Source organism: Seriola dumerili, unplaced genomic scaffold (assembly GCF_002260705.1).
Source record: "Seriola dumerili isolate Sdu_G_001 unplaced genomic scaffold, Sdu_1.0 BDQW01000017.1, whole genome shotgun sequence".
In the NCBI taxonomy this organism is placed as follows: domain Eukaryota; kingdom Metazoa; phylum Chordata; class Actinopteri; order Carangiformes; family Carangidae; genus Seriola; species Seriola dumerili.
Genome location: NW_019174272.1, coordinates 3,586,923 through 3,604,195, shown reverse-complemented (window position 1 = coordinate 3,604,195; position 17,273 = coordinate 3,586,923). Strand labels below are relative to the sequence as shown.

The 17,273-nt window shown below is 39.3% G+C and overlaps 2 protein-coding genes and 2 non-coding genes across 4 annotated transcripts; 2 read left to right on the top strand and 2 right to left on the bottom strand.

Annotated features, from left to right (window-relative positions):
- Positions 1-143: 143 nt before the first annotated feature.
- On the bottom strand, positions 144-4,795 carry LOC111227132. The gene is made up of 4 exons (XM_022752546.1): positions 4,701-4,795; positions 3,048-3,791; positions 1,409-1,449; positions 144-1,038 (listed from the first exon to the last, which is right to left on the bottom strand). Exons 2-4 carry the CDS (start codon positions 3,729-3,731, stop codon positions 357-359), a joined length of 1,407 nt encoding a protein of 468 aa, XP_022608267.1. The 5' UTR covers positions 3,732-3,791; positions 4,701-4,795; the 3' UTR covers positions 144-356.
- On the top strand, positions 2,130-2,203 carry trnai-aau. The gene has a single exon. It is a non-coding gene; the product is annotated as a tRNA-Ile (tRNA).
- Positions 4,796-5,263: 468 nt separating the features above from the next.
- On the top strand, positions 5,264-5,336 carry trnaf-gaa. Its single transcript has one exon. It is a non-coding gene; the product is annotated as a tRNA-Phe (tRNA).
- A 452-nt stretch (positions 5,337-5,788) lies between these two features.
- fam81b (family with sequence similarity 81 member B) lies at positions 5,789-16,684 on the bottom strand. The gene is made up of 9 exons (XM_022752534.1): positions 16,615-16,684; positions 16,351-16,403; positions 15,559-15,766; positions 14,323-14,441; positions 12,719-12,848; positions 11,455-11,561; positions 9,867-10,002; positions 9,024-9,225; positions 5,789-6,205 (listed from the first exon to the last, which is right to left on the bottom strand). Exons 2-9 carry the CDS (start codon positions 16,392-16,394, stop codon positions 6,072-6,074), a joined length of 1,080 nt encoding a protein of 359 aa, XP_022608255.1. The 5' UTR covers positions 16,395-16,403; positions 16,615-16,684; the 3' UTR covers positions 5,789-6,071.
- Between the last annotated feature and the right edge of the window lie 589 nt (positions 16,685-17,273).

Sequence of the window (17,273 nt, the reverse complement as noted above, 5' to 3'; positions counted from 1 at the left end):
GTCATGACTCCTGTGATGGAAGTCTGAAAATTAACAGTTGACAAAATGATCAAGTTGTCTTTATATATTTCAATAAGAGCTTTGCAAAGGATCAGTGTACAATCACACAGAGTGTAATCACAGACTGAGTACCAGATAGATAGATACTTTATTTATCCCCTGGGTGATATTCATGAACACCAGATAAGTAGTTTACATGTGAGAACAGATTCATAATACCAAATAAGGATTATCAATGATTCATGTCCAAGGTTATACAAAGTCAGACCATACAAAGTGCAAAATATGATTTTTCTATTACAATCCTCATCCCATCTGTTTCACAACCTAACTGTTTTTCAGGGCCTTACACCCTCTCAGACCCTAACTGAACAGACATGCTTGGTCATTAGTGTGCAGATGTTTTGCCCACAGCCCCAGCAGGATTGCTTTATGTGTTGAGAGCCATGCAGGGTCTTTCTCTTGCACAGGGAACACACATCCGCAGCACCACCATGTGATGCTGCATCCCAGTCTCCTCCACTTTGGTTTGTAAGACTGTTAGCTACACTCTGCTGAAGCTCTGCCAGTACATTTTCTGGTGCTTTTGCAATGCCCACGACCTTCACTCTTTTGGGGTCGAACACACAGTCCTCCTCTAGACCACTGGGCACAGCTTTCATGCCACAATTGGGGGGGACCCAGGCAGTGTTGTAGCCCTGCGTGCTCCAGGTGTACTGCATAGGATGGTTGTCTGTGTCGATACGCTTGACACGGCCAACACGCACACGTAACTCAAGGACCACACGGACTGAAGGGTTCATCTTCAATGGATAACGTTTGGCCTTTTTCTTATCACGACTGACATAGACGCCTTTTCCCAGCATGCCACCTGAAGATTGCTGAAAGCCATTGGCAATGATGAGTCGTGCATTGGCAACGCTGGTGCCATGGTACATGGTGTAAACGGCCTGGTCCTTGGGCTCCTGAGAGGCCCTCAGCTCCACACGAGAGTCATCATCATAGGTCGCCTCCCAGCCAAAGAACTGTAGCGACATCCTGCTTCAACAAGGGATACTGTGGGGAATGAGGGCAAAAATGGCATCATGTTTATGACAGATTTAAGAGTGAACGTAGGGGACCTTTCAGGTCAGTGTTAAAAAAATGACTGGATGTAGCATTAATGCTTTCAGTGGATATGGTGTCATGCAGTAGACAGTGTTGCACCAAAACCTGTGACCCATCATATTCTCCATACCAGTCAAGAATTTCAGTTATGTTGCCACTATAAATATTTTTATGTTTAATCACAAAATATATCTTGAGTGGAGCTGACACGTTGCCTCAATTTTTAAATACAAGGTCACAACTACAACTACCACTAACAGAAACTTTTGTGTTGAGAACCGTCTAACACTTCCGCACTAACAGCATCTGTTGCATGTCCTCTATGTAGCTGACCATGTAAGCCTATCGTCACAGACTTAAATACATACCAATCACAGCTACCACAATTGGTGACCTTATCTTGATTCCGTGAGAGGCACAACTTCATTTTGTAAAAGCTACCAAAAATAAGCCATAAAAAGTTGATCAAAAACACTGACATTATTCATCGTGTCACAAGAAAGGTGTAACAACGGCTCTATCCTATTTTTGGTCTTGTTAGCTATAGCTAGTACGAGTCAACCCTTAAACTTACATAGTATATAGTAACGTTAATACTGTTGTGGTGATATAATAATGTAGCGTTAAAGTAAGACACTTCTGTTACAAAATGAACTAATATCGGTTGTAATTGCAAAAAATCCTACCAAATTTTTAAGCTAACGTGACATTAGCCGTTTTTTACGAGAGCGCAGCAATCTAAAAGTGAGCAAACTACGGACTTCAACGTGAACTCACCTCCATAACTGCTGTGTTGGTGATTTTTTATAAATGTAACAAATTATACTCTGTCGTTTAAGGTTATGACTTAAATATTATGTTTAGAAACCTTACCGTCAGTGGGGAGTTTTCTCTCTGTAACTTCAGCAACTTACACTTTCTGTTCAGTTTATTTTCACCTGGTTTATATTAACTTTCGTTTTTGCCGACAACACTAGTATCAGGATACAGTCATGTACACAATTTTGCACTGTGATTCCTACGGCCGGTTAGCTCAGTTGGTTAGAGCGTGGTGCTAATAACGCCAAGGTCGCGGGTTCGATCCCCGTACGGGCCAACGTCTCTTTTTGTCGACCTCTACTACGGATACTTGTCTCGTGTCCTACCAGCTGTTAATAACAATTTAAACCCCCTTTAGAAATACAAGCAAATTCCACATCAAATCGTTAACAACTAATTAAAAACTAGATTGAGACAACTGTATAATATTTAGTCTGTTGTATGAATGTGAACATAGAGACAGCTAGATCAGCAACTGGAAATAGTTTCTTTCATCACCATCCTGAATTTTGTATTAAATCATGAAGCTAGTGACATCATCACTACTAAATTAATTTTCTAAATCTCTTCACTAGATATGGAAGCTTATCAAATTGGACATTATGCATCTGATGTTATAATAATGACATTTATTGGCTTTAGATCTGTTCCATAATATAGTATTTAGTGAATTGAAATAATTTCAGTAAATCAAAATCATTGGAGCATTGTCACATTTCAAAATGTACAACAACTGATGCCCAAAAAGTCCCATTGCTTTACATGTATTGTCTCATCTTGACTACACATAATCAGAATATACAGCTAGTGCAGATGAATTAAGAAATTAACATTATAGTAAAGTTGATGGTTTAGTATAAACTGCTATCCATTCATGAAGAAGATTTTACATCATTTACATACATCCCCATAACATGTCAAGCAGTAATTATTTTTAACAGATTGCACCAATTACAGTTATTACTATATGGAAAGATGTAAGTAATGATTACAGTCTGAATTTACATTTTTCTCTCTAATCTATATCATTTCAATTTTCTCTCTACTCTGCCTCCAGCACATACAAAGGCCATGAAGATGTGCATTGGTTTAACGCCATTACTCCACTCCGTTTTTCAAACCATCTTCTTCCCTTTGCCCTGAGAGGGTTTAGCTGGACAGAAATGCTTGGCCATGAGAATGCAGATGTTTTTCCCACACCCCCAGCACTGTTGCTTGATGTGTGCAGAGCCCTGCTGGGTCTTCCTCTTACACAGTGAACACACTTTGACAGTACGCCCACCACCTCTTCCAGATCTTTTTGCTAGAAGCTGTTTAAGCTCCTTCTCTATGGTGGTGTTTGGTGCCTTTACAATGCCCACGACCTTCACTCTTTTGGGGTCAAACACACAGTCCTCCTCTAGGCCGCTAGGTACAGACATCATGCCACAATTGGGGGGGACCCAGGCAGTGCTGTAGCCCTGCGTGTTCCAGGTGTACTGCATAGGATGGTTGTCTTTGTCAATACGCTTGACACGGCCAACACGCACACGTAACTCAAAGACCACACGGTCTGAATCGTTACTATTCAATGGATAATTAGATGCCTTTTTCCTGTCCCGACTGACGTACACACCCTTTCCCAGCATACCATGTGATGACGGTTTAAACCCATTGGCAATGATGAGTCGTGCACTGGCAATGCTGGTCCCATGGTACATGGTGTAAACCCCCCGGTGCTGAGGTGTCTGTGATGGCCCCAGCTCCACACCAGGAAAAGAAGCACCATCATCGACCACCTCCCAGCCAGAGAACTGCACTGACATGCTGAATTAGGAGTGTGGCTGTGAGAGGATGTTGTCCAAGTCCTGCAAAGGTCAGTGACTCTGTAAGAGATGAATACAGAAATGTGACACCATGTTATAGTAGATTCATGAGATTTATAGAGATTGTGTAACTTTTACTTTACAGAGGCAAGTAAAAGCCATTAAGTAACAATATTATGTATCATGAACATTTCTCTTTTCATGCATGTTTGTCATTGGATTTTGTTTTGCAAATGAAAATGTAAGTATAAGTTTACCCAAACTGTTGCTGCCACTGGCAATCATATCTGGCAGTGTACTGCAATCCCTCTTCTCAGGTTTAATCTCTTCTTGTCTATTTCAACTTATTTTCTTATCTTCTAATTAATTTTAATCTTTTACAATCATATTTCATATGTGTCTTTATATCTACAGTAATTCTTTTCAAACTTGTCTTATGTAATTGCCCTGTGCCTTTTTTTGCTTCCTCATATTTTTGGATTTGATTTGAGTGACATAGTTGCTCAATGAATCACCTGTGTTTCCTTACTTGTCAGAAGTCTGTCCATCTTGTACATGCTGTTTTGCTGGTACTCTAGTTCATGAATTCAGATTTCTTAAACTTTCAATGCACTTCACACTTTCCCTTTATGCCCCTCCACGGGAGCCCTCCCTCCACTGTGTGAACTAGTGGGCCAGATGATGACACATGTAGTCTAAACATAGACTGTATAAAAAAAGTCCGTGTGTGTCAAAATAATATATAATAAACAGAAAGACTATGCATTAGGTCAGTCTCTGTACTCTAAACACTAACATGAGTAAAACGATGGACATGTAGCATACTTCTGCATTATCATATTACAGTGTTATATACATGGGTGTATTATTACATCGATGGTTTTATAACTCCTGGTTGTTATTTTGGAGATTTTCTCTATAAATCTAGCACAGTACATTGCTTTTTAAGGTTAAAAGGGATCAACCTACCGTCAGTGGAGACTCTGTTTCTCGTCCAGCTGAACAACCTTTACTTTCTCTTCAGTAGGTTTCATTTGCAGTCTTGACCACGTCATAACCAACTCCTGTCATGGCCAGTTAGCTCAGTTGGTCGCGGGTTCGATCCCCGTACGGTTCAACGACTTTGTTTTCTGTACGCATTTGCTGAAATGTGTCGTCTGTGATACGATGCATATTCCAGAAGATGTTTGAACACCTGAGATCAGCACAAACAAGTTGTGGTCGCAACACCCCTCTGTTAACATGGTGAAGTTCTTAGCAAACAGTTGACTACAGTCTAATATAGGCAGCCTATATAATGAGTCCATATAAAATATAACCTTGTACAAATCACAAAAAATAATAAATTCTAACAGAGAATCTATTAAAACTTACTCGTTTTCAGAGAGAGAAATCACAGTGCACATAAAACATGGCATCACCTCATAGTGCTACATCGCTCTTGATATATCAGACAATTTCGTAGCTCATTCGCTTGATGGCTTTGCTGTTAATGAATTAATGAGTCCGGAGCATAAAATGTAGTTTTTCAAGCCGAAATAGCTCAGTTGGGAGAGCGTTAGACTGAAGATCTAAAGGTCCCTGGTTCGATCCCGGGTTTCGGCAGTGAATTTTCTCTTCCCCCATAAACACTGTACTGCTGCACAATATCTGAATTGCATAATATGGCCCTATACTGCCAGGTCATTCAACTCATTCAACTCAAATGGCGACATACCTTTGAGCTCCAAATTAGAAATCACTATACATCCTAGTGCACTTGCAAGTTGTAACACTAATGTTTGAAGGAGAATTATGTAGATAATTCTAGGCATTCACTTGTTATTGGAGAACTATAGCTGGATCACATATGCATCCCTATGTTATGACTGAAAAACTAATTTTAACACTGAAACAGGCTGTCTTAAAATAGCTACTATTCAATCTTATTACTAAAAATAATTTCATATACTATATAATATTAAACTTTCATTTATGTGACATCCATTCAATACATACTTTTAATACAATAGTGATCTCATCTTAGGTTTTACAGTCAAGTCTAACAGGACCGACTGAATCCTGTATGCTTTAAAGTAAAAAAAGATTACTTGTGAGGTGCAAAGGTAGACAATTAATCTAATTGTTTTCTTAAATTGCACAAAAAAATAGCCACACTTGTTATTGACACAAGCAATTAAATCAAATATAGCTCAAGTCTAAATAGCTGTGGGCTCATAGAATAAGATGAGAATGAAGCTAGAGAGGGAGAAATCAACACTGTCATCCATGGGCATGCCTTTTGGTTTAAAAAGAGTTTGTCTCAAACGAGGCTTGACAGTAAAATGAGCTCCTCTTCAGTCACAAGTCATTGAGCTCTGCCACTGTGCTGCAGATGTGCCTGATATCCTTCTGTAGCATCTCCTTGTCAAGACGGGATTTGATGTCACCTATCTGCCTCAGGGACTCAATGGCATCGTGCACAGACAGGAACCCTGTCCAAAAGAGAAGTTTAGTTATTCACTTGTGATTGAGATTATAATGGTACTGAGTTGGGCTTTTGGCCTGGCTGTTTAGTGTTCAAATTGTATCTACATTAGCTTTGTGATTGTTCACTGGTTTTCTAACCTTGTATCATTTGGTGCTGTATAATAACCTTTGCTGTTATTAACCTGCTACATTTCTATTTAGTTTTGCTTTGATCTAATGATGTTAGCCTGTATTTTTCTCCCTCTCACATTCTTGTGATAAAATTGGCTTTGGGCCTCATCATCAGTTACTATGACTTCATTGGGTAGCTAACAACATGCCTATATCGCATGTACTCTAAGAGTAATATTCAGTGATTGTGAACTGTGAGGTGGAGAGATAAACTTCCTTATACAATGGTGGGATAATAAATCTCTCCTTCTCTGTCTGACTCCTTGCCTGTCTCGTCACACATATTTACGACACTCATTAAGTATGTATTGCTTTTCTCCCCTCTCATACCGTCTCCTTCCATCTTTTCATCCTATACTTAAAACAGAGCTGTGGATGAATTGCTCTCTAGCACTGAGATCGGTGGCTGAATGGTGATTCATAGAGCAGTTTACCCCTTCTCTTATCTGCTGAGGGAGCCTTTGCCTCTTTTCTGTTTGTCTACTGGAGATTGAGAGAGACTGACAGAAAGTGGGTGAGTTTTGAGATCTAGTGCCAGGGCTCCTGGTAATTGAACCTCCAATATACACAGCCGTGAGAAGGGGATGGATGTCGACAGCAGCGTGATGCAGAGTTGTGCTGTTGGATGGCTGTGTGTTCCAATAGCTTGTCCTATGACTTATTAGTTTTGAGGTAGCTATATGAAGCAGCTGTAGCTCACATCCACCCAATTTCCTTTGGTTAAAAGGCTCGCTGTATCTCCCATATTTGACACTTTTCTTTTGTTTTATTTGAAGTTGAAGGTGCATTTGTGGTTTTAAGTACCAAAACCATCTCAATATAGTTGTGTGTGAATATGTTTGTCCTCTCTCAAGTTTCTCTCTGGAGCTTTATCAAGAGCAGGTAATTTTGTGTCACCGGTAAATGCAAATGGTCAGTGCTGAAATGAGCTGAACAGATGGTCAAATTTGAACTAAAATGTTCTGGTATTTCAGAAAAATTAAACTTAAGCCACTGAGATCTAATATTTATATTCTTGACAAGGTTGTGAAATAATTTATTGGCTTCTAGATATCCAACGATTGCACGTTTCTTCATCATTTTTCTGTCTTGTGACTTGCTAAATGACAAAATGACCGCTTAGTGTTGTGTTGTGAATAAAGGTAAAAAAAAAACAAAACAAAAAAAGGTTGGTGGGTCCAGGTGGGCCATGCTGGGGGCATGGCTGAGGGCAGTGACTGTATAATTGTGAAATCATAAAATTATGGATGTCCTGAAAGCTTGTTTTAAGGCACAGTTGTATGCATGTATGCATTTCTCTGTGGATTTTTGATACTTTAACTGTATTTATATTGCACATAGTCCTGCTTTATAATAAAAAAGATTTGGAAACCTCACTTTCTACAATTTGGGACCTTTAAGATCAGGAGCTCATGTTAGTTAGTGTGTTGTTTCTGGTAGTCATCTGTGTCGCATATTAAGTCTGTGGTTGACTCCGATGTTTTTGATGTGGTGTACCTGTATATATTTGATTTGTCTACCATCTCAAAAAATCCATATATTCGTGGACAAATTTGTACAGTATAACAGTTAATTAGAGTGTAATATTGACATGAGTCTGTTGCAGGCCATATGGGCCAATACATGTATTCCTTAACAAAATTGATCATGGCCTGTCAAGAGATTTTTAGGCCAATAAGAGGCCAATCCCTCTATCATTTAATCTATCACTGGACTGGTTCTATAGTTCTGCTGCTTCTTGAAATAATCATTAAAGTAGTTGCAGTAGATGCCTAGGATAGAGAAATACAGAGAAATACACAAACCCACTTTACACTGTCAACATAAAAAATGTATATAATCGCAACTATTTTATGAAACCACATGAGATGAGTTGGAACAGTTCTGAATAAGATTGTGTACATGTGTATCTGAGCTGTGCTGCTCTTACTATAAACATAATTCAAATATAGCTCACTTCTCATGCCTAATTGAAGGTGTCATCACCAAGTCATCGACCATTGTGATTAACTGGTTTATTGAGCATCTCATTTGTGGGCAAAAGAAATTAACTGCATCAGTCAAGTAGTCAGGTCATGAATTTATGACTAATTAGCAACAGTCTCTCTCTCTCTTGCTGTGTCTCTGTTTCTGACTGTTGTGAAGCATTTTTGCATGTGCATTTCTTCTTTGACATATAAGGTAAGGTACAAGGTACATGTTGTCATGGTTTGCTATGGCAGACACCTTTTGTTAGTTTTGTTTGGACTTTCTCACTTCCTGTTTTATTTTGTAATTGGTTTCCTTGTGTATCTCAGTGTTTTTGCTTCCGGTCTTGGTCCTGTTTCTGTGTGGTGATTGTCTGCCCCGCCCTAATGTGTTTCACCTGTGTTCAATCACCCTTGCCTCCCTTGTCTATATAGTCTTTGTGCTTCCCTTTGTCTGTGTCGGTTCGTCTGTTTAGTTCTGGGTTTGTCCTCATCAGTTCACGTCGTCTGTTCATGTCTGCCTTTATAGTTTAATAAACCTGTCTGCACCGTCTCCCATGCGTTGGCTGCATTTGGGTCCAGCCCTTTACCCCTCAAACCCTTACACCCGTGACACATGTAGTATGCATGTATGTATGTATGTTTACGCACTGATGACAAGAAAGTCCCAACAGAGATCACGCACCTTTGTGATATTCCTGTTTGAGCAGCTGCAGCTTCTGCTGAAGGCTGTTCTCCAATGAGGTCAGTCTTTTACTGAGTTTGGTTTCAGAGCGTTTCAGCTGATTTGCCTGACTTTGGTCAGCTTGGTCCCGTTGGGTCTCAAACTGCTCCACACGGGCCTCCAGAGTGCGCAGCCGTTTAGCTAATCCAGACTCTGCCTCTAACTGAACACAGAACACACACACACACACACATAAAACGTAACATTTCAAACCTACAGTACTGCACCACAGTTCTTTAATCCTCACCCTGTATATGTGACAAATCCTGAACATTCTTTTTAATCCTGATTTAAGGCACCACTTGTTAACATTTCAGCTTTATAAATTTAGAACCATATTCCTTTTGAGATATATTAGTGTAACACAAAGTTCACCACCAGTAAGATCTGCAACTTTTACGGTGCATCAAACAGGTACAGGGTGCTGGTCATCAGGCAAAAATTGAGCAGACTTCTGAATGACAAAGAATGAAACAATAAAAAGTTTCCAAGATGTTTTTCAACTTCAGTAAAATCAAAAAAAGCAAATAAAATTGGGGAAGGGATGAGAAGCAACAACCTTTTTGGTCAGTATGAAACAGGTCTCATTAATGATGATGTATCAATGCTGACATTTGTTTTTAGTAAGCACTGACCACTTTGACTCTTTGCAGCTTTCTCAGCATGTTTTTTTTTCTGCTCAAAAAGTGTGCCTTCACATTTGAGCACCACAAACAAAACAGTTGTCTCTTTCAGATCAAATTGTAGACAGTAAAGGAAAGGGAGACAAAATGAACAGATATACCATAGAGAGCGATACTGTACCATTTTGTCCTGTAGCAGTGAGCGGAGCTGCTGGCTGCACCGTGCATGTGTCTGGATAGAGCTGTTGAGCTGTTGTTCTGTCCACTTTCTCAGTAAATCTGTCTCCTCCTTGACTTCCTTTAGACCACCTGAAATCCTACAAAGACATCATGAATTGAAAGTAGAGAAAAGAGTGGGCGTTACTATGAAAAAATGCAGTCAAGGATGAAAGCTCTGAAGTTGCAGATTGCATTTTCTCAGTTTCTTTTTTCAAACTAGAAAAAAACACACCATTAGTAGATGATAATGGATTACAAATGTCTTGGGAATGCATCTAGACTGACTAATATCTGGAGGATCTTCCTGAGGAGCTAATAGCTAGCAATGTATCATACTATAGGTAACGATAGGCAGTATTTCATTGGAAATTCTATTTAATATAAAACATATCACTTCAATTCAGTTGACCTTCTTTCTTCTAATTTCTTCAATGTAAAGGATTCTTGACATGACCAGGATTGTAGATGTGTTTCTACAAATCAGACTCCATGGCTGGTCCATCAAACACATTGGCATCAATCTCTTGTGTTTGTAATCTTTGTTGTTTTAAAAAAGAGGCAATCAGATATTAAGGATGCAAAGTCTACATTCTACAGAGGTACCTCGGTGCAAAGAAAGTTAATAAAGGGCCTTCTGAATTGTGTCCACCTATTTCATTGAGATAAACCTATAGTAGATAGGTGGATGTATAGGTTCGTGTATTTATTTATCTTACCTGATTCAGAAATTCTGATTGTGGCTTTTCATCTATTTTTATCTGTTGGTCTTTTGGTTTTGACATGATCAGTGACCTGGTTTCCATTACTGATCTACATCACCACTAAATAGAACATATTCATTATTCATGTGTCTGTTTCTGTTTCCACTATGGCAAAACTATGCATTTCCTTTTGCACAGTTGCTTTCAACTAAGATTATTCATCCATGGGTGAGTAAATGACTAAACTAATAGCCTTATTGGGCCTCGGGCATCAATGGTTTTCCATGGCTCTGGAATGAGAATCTTGGGGATATTATTTGATTAACAAATTAGTAGCTCGTAGATTTTTCTTTATTGTGTAGGTCTCGACAGAATGAAAAAAGCAACATAAAGAATAAGTCACTTGAGGAGCCTTGCTAAAAAGCAAATTAGCCAAGACAATGGCCATACTTCCCAGTCGCAAGCGGCACACTGAATATGTAACAAACAGTCTTTAATAAATTCAAGTCTGGAGAAAGTATGGGATTAAAAGAAAATAGCAACCTCATTATGCATCCACAAATCATTAGCCCCACAAGATGAGAGGTGTTGCTTTTATCACTGTAACAATGCTGCAATACAAGTTTGTTACATACAGTTTTTTTGCAGTCTTCACTGTTTTTTTTATTTATTTATTTATTTTTTACTCCTAATCACTGCTAGCTATGTTGTTGTGGTTGTACACTCGCTGCACTGAGGTCACTCCATGAAAAGAGAAGAGGAAAGAAAGTAAAAGCAAAATAAGACATGGCTTAGTGTTACAAGTAATCCAAGCGTGGGTTGCTCTGACTCTTAAAAGAATGGCCTTACGTGTCTTCTAGTAGTTTAACTTGTCTCTGCAGATCAGACATAGAGCTTCTTTGGCTCTGCGGATGCTCTGTCAATGAGGCCTGCAGCCTTCCAAGGTCATGACGAAGCTGGTGACAGAAAAACACACAAACAGATGCGCTTATGTGATGTGAGAGTGTCTTGTGGTGCAGGCTCCATTAATTGACCTTTACCCTTTGCAGTTTCTGCTGAGTTGACTTGATCGAGCCACTGCACCGCTCCTGCGGCCAGTGAAGACTGGAAGAAAGAGCCATGACCCGCTTCCTCTGCGTTTTCAATTATCCTTATGGTACATGCTTGACCACTGCACCACAGCTAATGTGTTACCATGAAAATGATTTACCACCTTGTGCCACCAACATAACTCAGTACAGGCTGAGTCGGTACGGGTGTGTGTGTGTTGTGGTCAGCTTTAAATTTAGTAACGCGATGAAGATTATAATATGTGACATATGAGTCCTAATCCAGGGTTTTAGTATTTTTCTAACAATGATCTTGTAAATAAAACAGGACACAAAGGGCTGTAAAAGCTATTTATGGAATGACCTTGCCATCCCTGTTTGCTTGAATTCATTTCATATCTCATTTCTTTCTTTCAGAGTCTGTGGCTGTGGTTTAGTCCCTGTGTTTACTCATTTAGTCTATTCTCACTCAGCAGCAGTAAACTATAACTCACCTGCCAAGCAGCCAGTCACCCTTTCTAAACAACAAAATACATTCCCTGTGTATATTGTCAGATTATAGTCTTTCATGAAAAAAGGCACCTTAATGAATGTAATCCCCCCTTTATACCCACTGGGAACCATTAACGTCTGCACCAAATCTTTTGTCAATCCATCCCTAGATGTTGAGCTTTTTTTTTTTTTACAGGATAAGTGAAAACTCTGACCCGCTGGTGGCACTAGAAGATAAGTTGAAGGTTCACCAAAGTAGGCTGGGTTCTTTCTCTCTGCATAATGAATGTCTGTACCAAATGTCACGGTAATCCATCCAATAGTTGTCGAGGAATGTCACTAAAAAACAAAAAATGTCAACCTGCTCGTGGCACAACAGGAAAAGTCAGGGGATCACCAAAGTGATTGAGGACCCTGAAAGGTTCATAGCGAACCATTGAATAGTTGTTGAGATATTTCCTTTTAGAGAAGATTTTATTTGTGGCACTGGTGCTTAGCTGCTCTCTACATCATGTTAACGGTTGTAACTGTTCTGTCAAACTACTTGTCAGCACTGATGCATCATTTCTCACCTTGACCTCCAGCTCTTTGAGCCTTACATCCACAGCTGACCTGAGCTCTGCCGCCTCCTTCTGCAGTCTAATCATCTGCTGCTCCCCAGAGCTCATGTCAGCGCTCAGCTTGGCAATGCTGGCATCACACCTGAGATAATAGGTGAAGAAGCACAGAGGGATGGTGAGATCATCCAGTGATTGAGAATAGTGGGGTGGCAGGGAGTTCAGGAAAGGTGTGAGGAAAGGGAGATGAGCAGAGGGCTGGGCAGTGCTGGGAGGAAGCTCCATACTGAAGCACCCAGAGTTAAGATGGTAAGCAGTGAGAATTTATCATTACAATGATGAATAAACACATTTGAATGTTCCAGTGGTTTACTGACAAAAAACAAACAAAACACTGGTAAAACACGACACCAATCAATTAAATAGATTAGTTTAATAGACATATTAGCAAACACAATCCAGGGAGAGTGGAAAAGTACTTTACAGCCTCTAACATGTAACATTTTGTTCGTAACATATTCTCTTTTCAGTTTGCGTGATGAAAACTAACTGCGCGGATCCTTTATCAGCACTGCAAAATAGACCTCTTCCTTCCCGTTTTTTCATTAAGATTTAAGATTTCCCTGTCTCTATCAGCAATATTGAGTATCAATATAATATTTGTGATAAACTACAATATAAGCTCATCAACAAAATCCAGCAGCTAATTATTGAAATGTCCAGTGTGAGATTTGTGTTATTTCCCTGTAGACCATTACAATGCTTCCATAAAGGGCTTAACAGAACAATAGTTTATCAAAAACCTCTGGCCCTTAGCTTACTTGATTATTTATGACTGACGTACAAAAGGTTATTAGACTGAGTAGGTGTGGTTTTTCTATTTCGTTATTGGACCATAAATCAGGTGTTTGTTGCGTAATAGGCAATATCCCTTTTCACCACTGACCTCTGAAACACAATGGAGGAGGCATGCCTGCTATGAAACGAGAAGCTCTACATAACACTACATAGTAACACTTCATCTTAGATCGACTGTCTGACACGACACTACATTATCTCAGATGCAATGACCAGTGATTACTTGGGATTTTCAAAAGAATTCAGCCTAGGTAGCTGCACAGCAAAAACACCAAAGCAAGTCCTGTTAATCAGAGCAGTAAGATGACAGACTCTATTCAGCAATCTAGTCTAATGAGGGTGATCTGCACAGTCACAAAATAATGAGAAAGTGCTAATCAGAGTGTGTTCAAACCACGAAACTTCAGCCTGGTGATAAACACATAATTAACGTGTGCATGTGTGTATGTCTGTGAGAGTGTCAGCGGTGATGCCACGATGAATTGGAAATTGTGAGACTGTGAAGAGCTGCCAGACAAGATGCAGGCTCTACAATTTCACTTCATTAGAGGGAGAGAAAAACAAGTAGGATATCTGCAAGGAGAGTTAATCAGTCAGATCACCCTGTGCAGCAGACATGGATCTAAATTATTGCCCAATTGCTCTAAATAATGCTTTGGAGGAAAGTTTTAATTACTTTGGCACTCATTTCATTGTTGTATTTCAAATGCACTGTGCAAATTGTGCCTCAGTGTATGCAGACAATGGGCTTGTGTGCGTACCTGGCTACTCTTCCTCTCAGGTCTCCAATGCCAGCCATGTTTTTCTGGTCTAAGCTTTGAACAGCTACTGTGGTTCCAGAGGTTACAGAGTCCCGTTGGGTGAGCTGTCCCTCTAGTGCCTGCGCAGAACAAAGACAGCATATTTGGTATACAGTGTCTATTTTATTTTAAAAGAACGGCTCTCTTTTCTCAGCAAATTAAAGTTCAACAAAATACAGATGAGAAAATGTGTAAAATGTTTATAAAAATGTCCTGGATGATAATTCATAATGGCATGTTAATTCCCTCTCTGTTGCCCAATAACCATTGTGGGTAAACTACTTTATGTCCCTTGTTAAGAAAGATAACTTAAACTGTCAGAAATTTCATCACCACCTTTGCATGAATGATTATTCTACAGAACTGGCCAATCACATGCATGTAACAACATCAAAGAGATTGACTGTCTGATGTCACTTTCATTTTATTTAAATATTCTTTTCACAGCTTAGCTTATTATTTCTTCCTGTGCTGAATTAATTAGCTCTTAGGGATTCATGTAATATTTCAGATAATGACAGCCTCTGATTGTGTTAATGGCCCATTTAGTATGCACTAATGAAGCTGTGTATTTCATTTCCATGCTCTGTTTCAATATCAGTGTGGCTCGATGTTCTGCTCAGTCAAAGATGACTCCAATCTCTTTCTCTCATGAGTCAAATTTTCATGCACTTTCCAGTAATTCTTCTGACAACTGTTTTTCAGACTTTATTGCATTACATTGCAGCATTTATTTATCCACACACTGTGGACATCATTAGTTTTTTGCTTATACTGACAAGATGACTATGAACTGATAATGATGAGGAGTCAGTTGGGCTTTGCTCAGACGCTGCACCATTCTATCAGGTGTAATCAAATCAGCTGTGAGTTTGTGGACATGAGTGTGTGTTGGTGTGTGTGTGTGTGTGTGTGTGTGTGTGTGGGTGTGTGTGTGTGTGTGTGTGTGTGTGTGTGTGTGTGTGTGTTGGTGTGTGTGCTGCAACATTAAAAGAGGCAAGGAAAAGAGAGCAGATAAAAGAATGTGCAAGAAAAGAAAACCACAGGACAGAAAGACTTGTAGTAAAATAGTAAACATATATACCACAAAACAAGCACAGAGACTGCGAGTATACAAGACCACAGTACATTAGTTGAGTGATTTTGCACAAGACAACACCTTATCCACTACCCTCCACCATATACCCACTTGTATACCTGTATGTCCATGCTAAGCTGCTTCACAATACGTGTTATAGTCAGTATGTGACTCTCCAGCAGCTTACGGGAAAGTGCCTCCACCTGGACAGAGCCCTTGGTGGACTCCAGGCCTGCTGCCACCTTCTCTGTGACCCTGAAAGCCTGCTCCTGCAGCACAGCCAGTGTCCTCTCCTGACAGCACAGACGACCCTCCAAGACATCAGGCCTTAAAAGTGAAAAGAAAACCAATCTTTGAGTCATAACATTTTAAAAGCTCTTTATTATTGAGTTTTGTAATGTGGTGCAAATCATGCAAAGCCAAGTTAACATTTTATAGCACCAGAACACAGGAATACATTCAGGACAAAACTATATATATTTATAAGTGTAATCCAATGAAACATTCATCCACCAAGAAGAATAATGCAGACAGAATGAGATGATGTGCATTGGTTTTCATATCCTCAGGTCAACCCCAGACCAGATCTCTCATTGACTTCATGTCCCTATGCGTGCTGTGTCACCCTGCCTGATGCTACAGTGGATTAAGGATTCATTTGATCAATGTGATTCACAGCGGTGATAGAAAGGTCGCAGGTGGTTTCTAACCTCATTTTCATCCCATTAGCATGGGAAAGTTTAATTTATCTACCTCCCTCACAGACTGACTTTAGAATTGAATTAGTGAGTCACAGGAACAAAGTAAGGTGAGAAATGTGTATTGCAATACAGTAATATACATGGTTGAAATACATGGTTAAAACACATTAAATACACTGTAAAATACAGTAATTAAGTAAGAGACATTACCTGCTGTGATTCTGATAGGGCTCTAACTTTGACTCATGTGACATTCTTCTTTTCTAAAAAGAAAACACACATATTGGTGAGATCTACAGTAATTACTACTCAGATGGGTTTCTAATGCAAACTTACTGCTTTGTTAAATGTATCATAATTATTATTCCTAAAATCAATAGAAAGTTTTTCTTATAATGCAATATAATATGTTCCCTTCTATTAACAACAATATATTAAGCAATCGTTTTCTTGCTCTCTTTTCAGAATACTCACAGGCTTGTATGATTTTCTTCAGTTGGCTCCTGAGTTCATGTGTTTGTGTTGTCACGTCACTTGGTAACTGTGGTCTCCTTGAGTGGAGTGCACCTGCCTGACAATGTGAATTTGTCCAATAGTAATGCGAGAATGATGCATTGTATATGTTGTGAGGCAGTTTAACTCAGCAAACCAGAGTATCTGCTGACCTGGGAGTGTGAGCATTAGTTTAACTTAAACTCTGAGAAATGCAGTTCTTAAGGCAAAATACACCTAGACACATTAAGTCACTAAGAAAGCAATGACTTAAGTCACCTGTTATTCTTCATCTCACAGGTATGACTTTTATCTGATTTTCTCAGATAATGTTAAATGATTTTCATGTAAAATAATCTTCCTTCTCCACATTCTGGATTTCATTTTGGTCTCGTGAAATATTCTATTTCATACTCCATTTCACTGGAGTTAGCCTAATCTTGATATTTCAGAAATGGTTTCAAGATTTGATTTATTCAGAGTCTAATGCATGTGTCAACAATCTAGCTGTTCTCAAATGGTCTTGCTTGTCACATAATACACCTAAGCAGTTTGAAATGCAGCTGAATGTGGTTAATTTCTATACAGATTACAAATGCACATTACTGGCATTTGATTAAAAGTCTGCTCCTTCCTGCTGT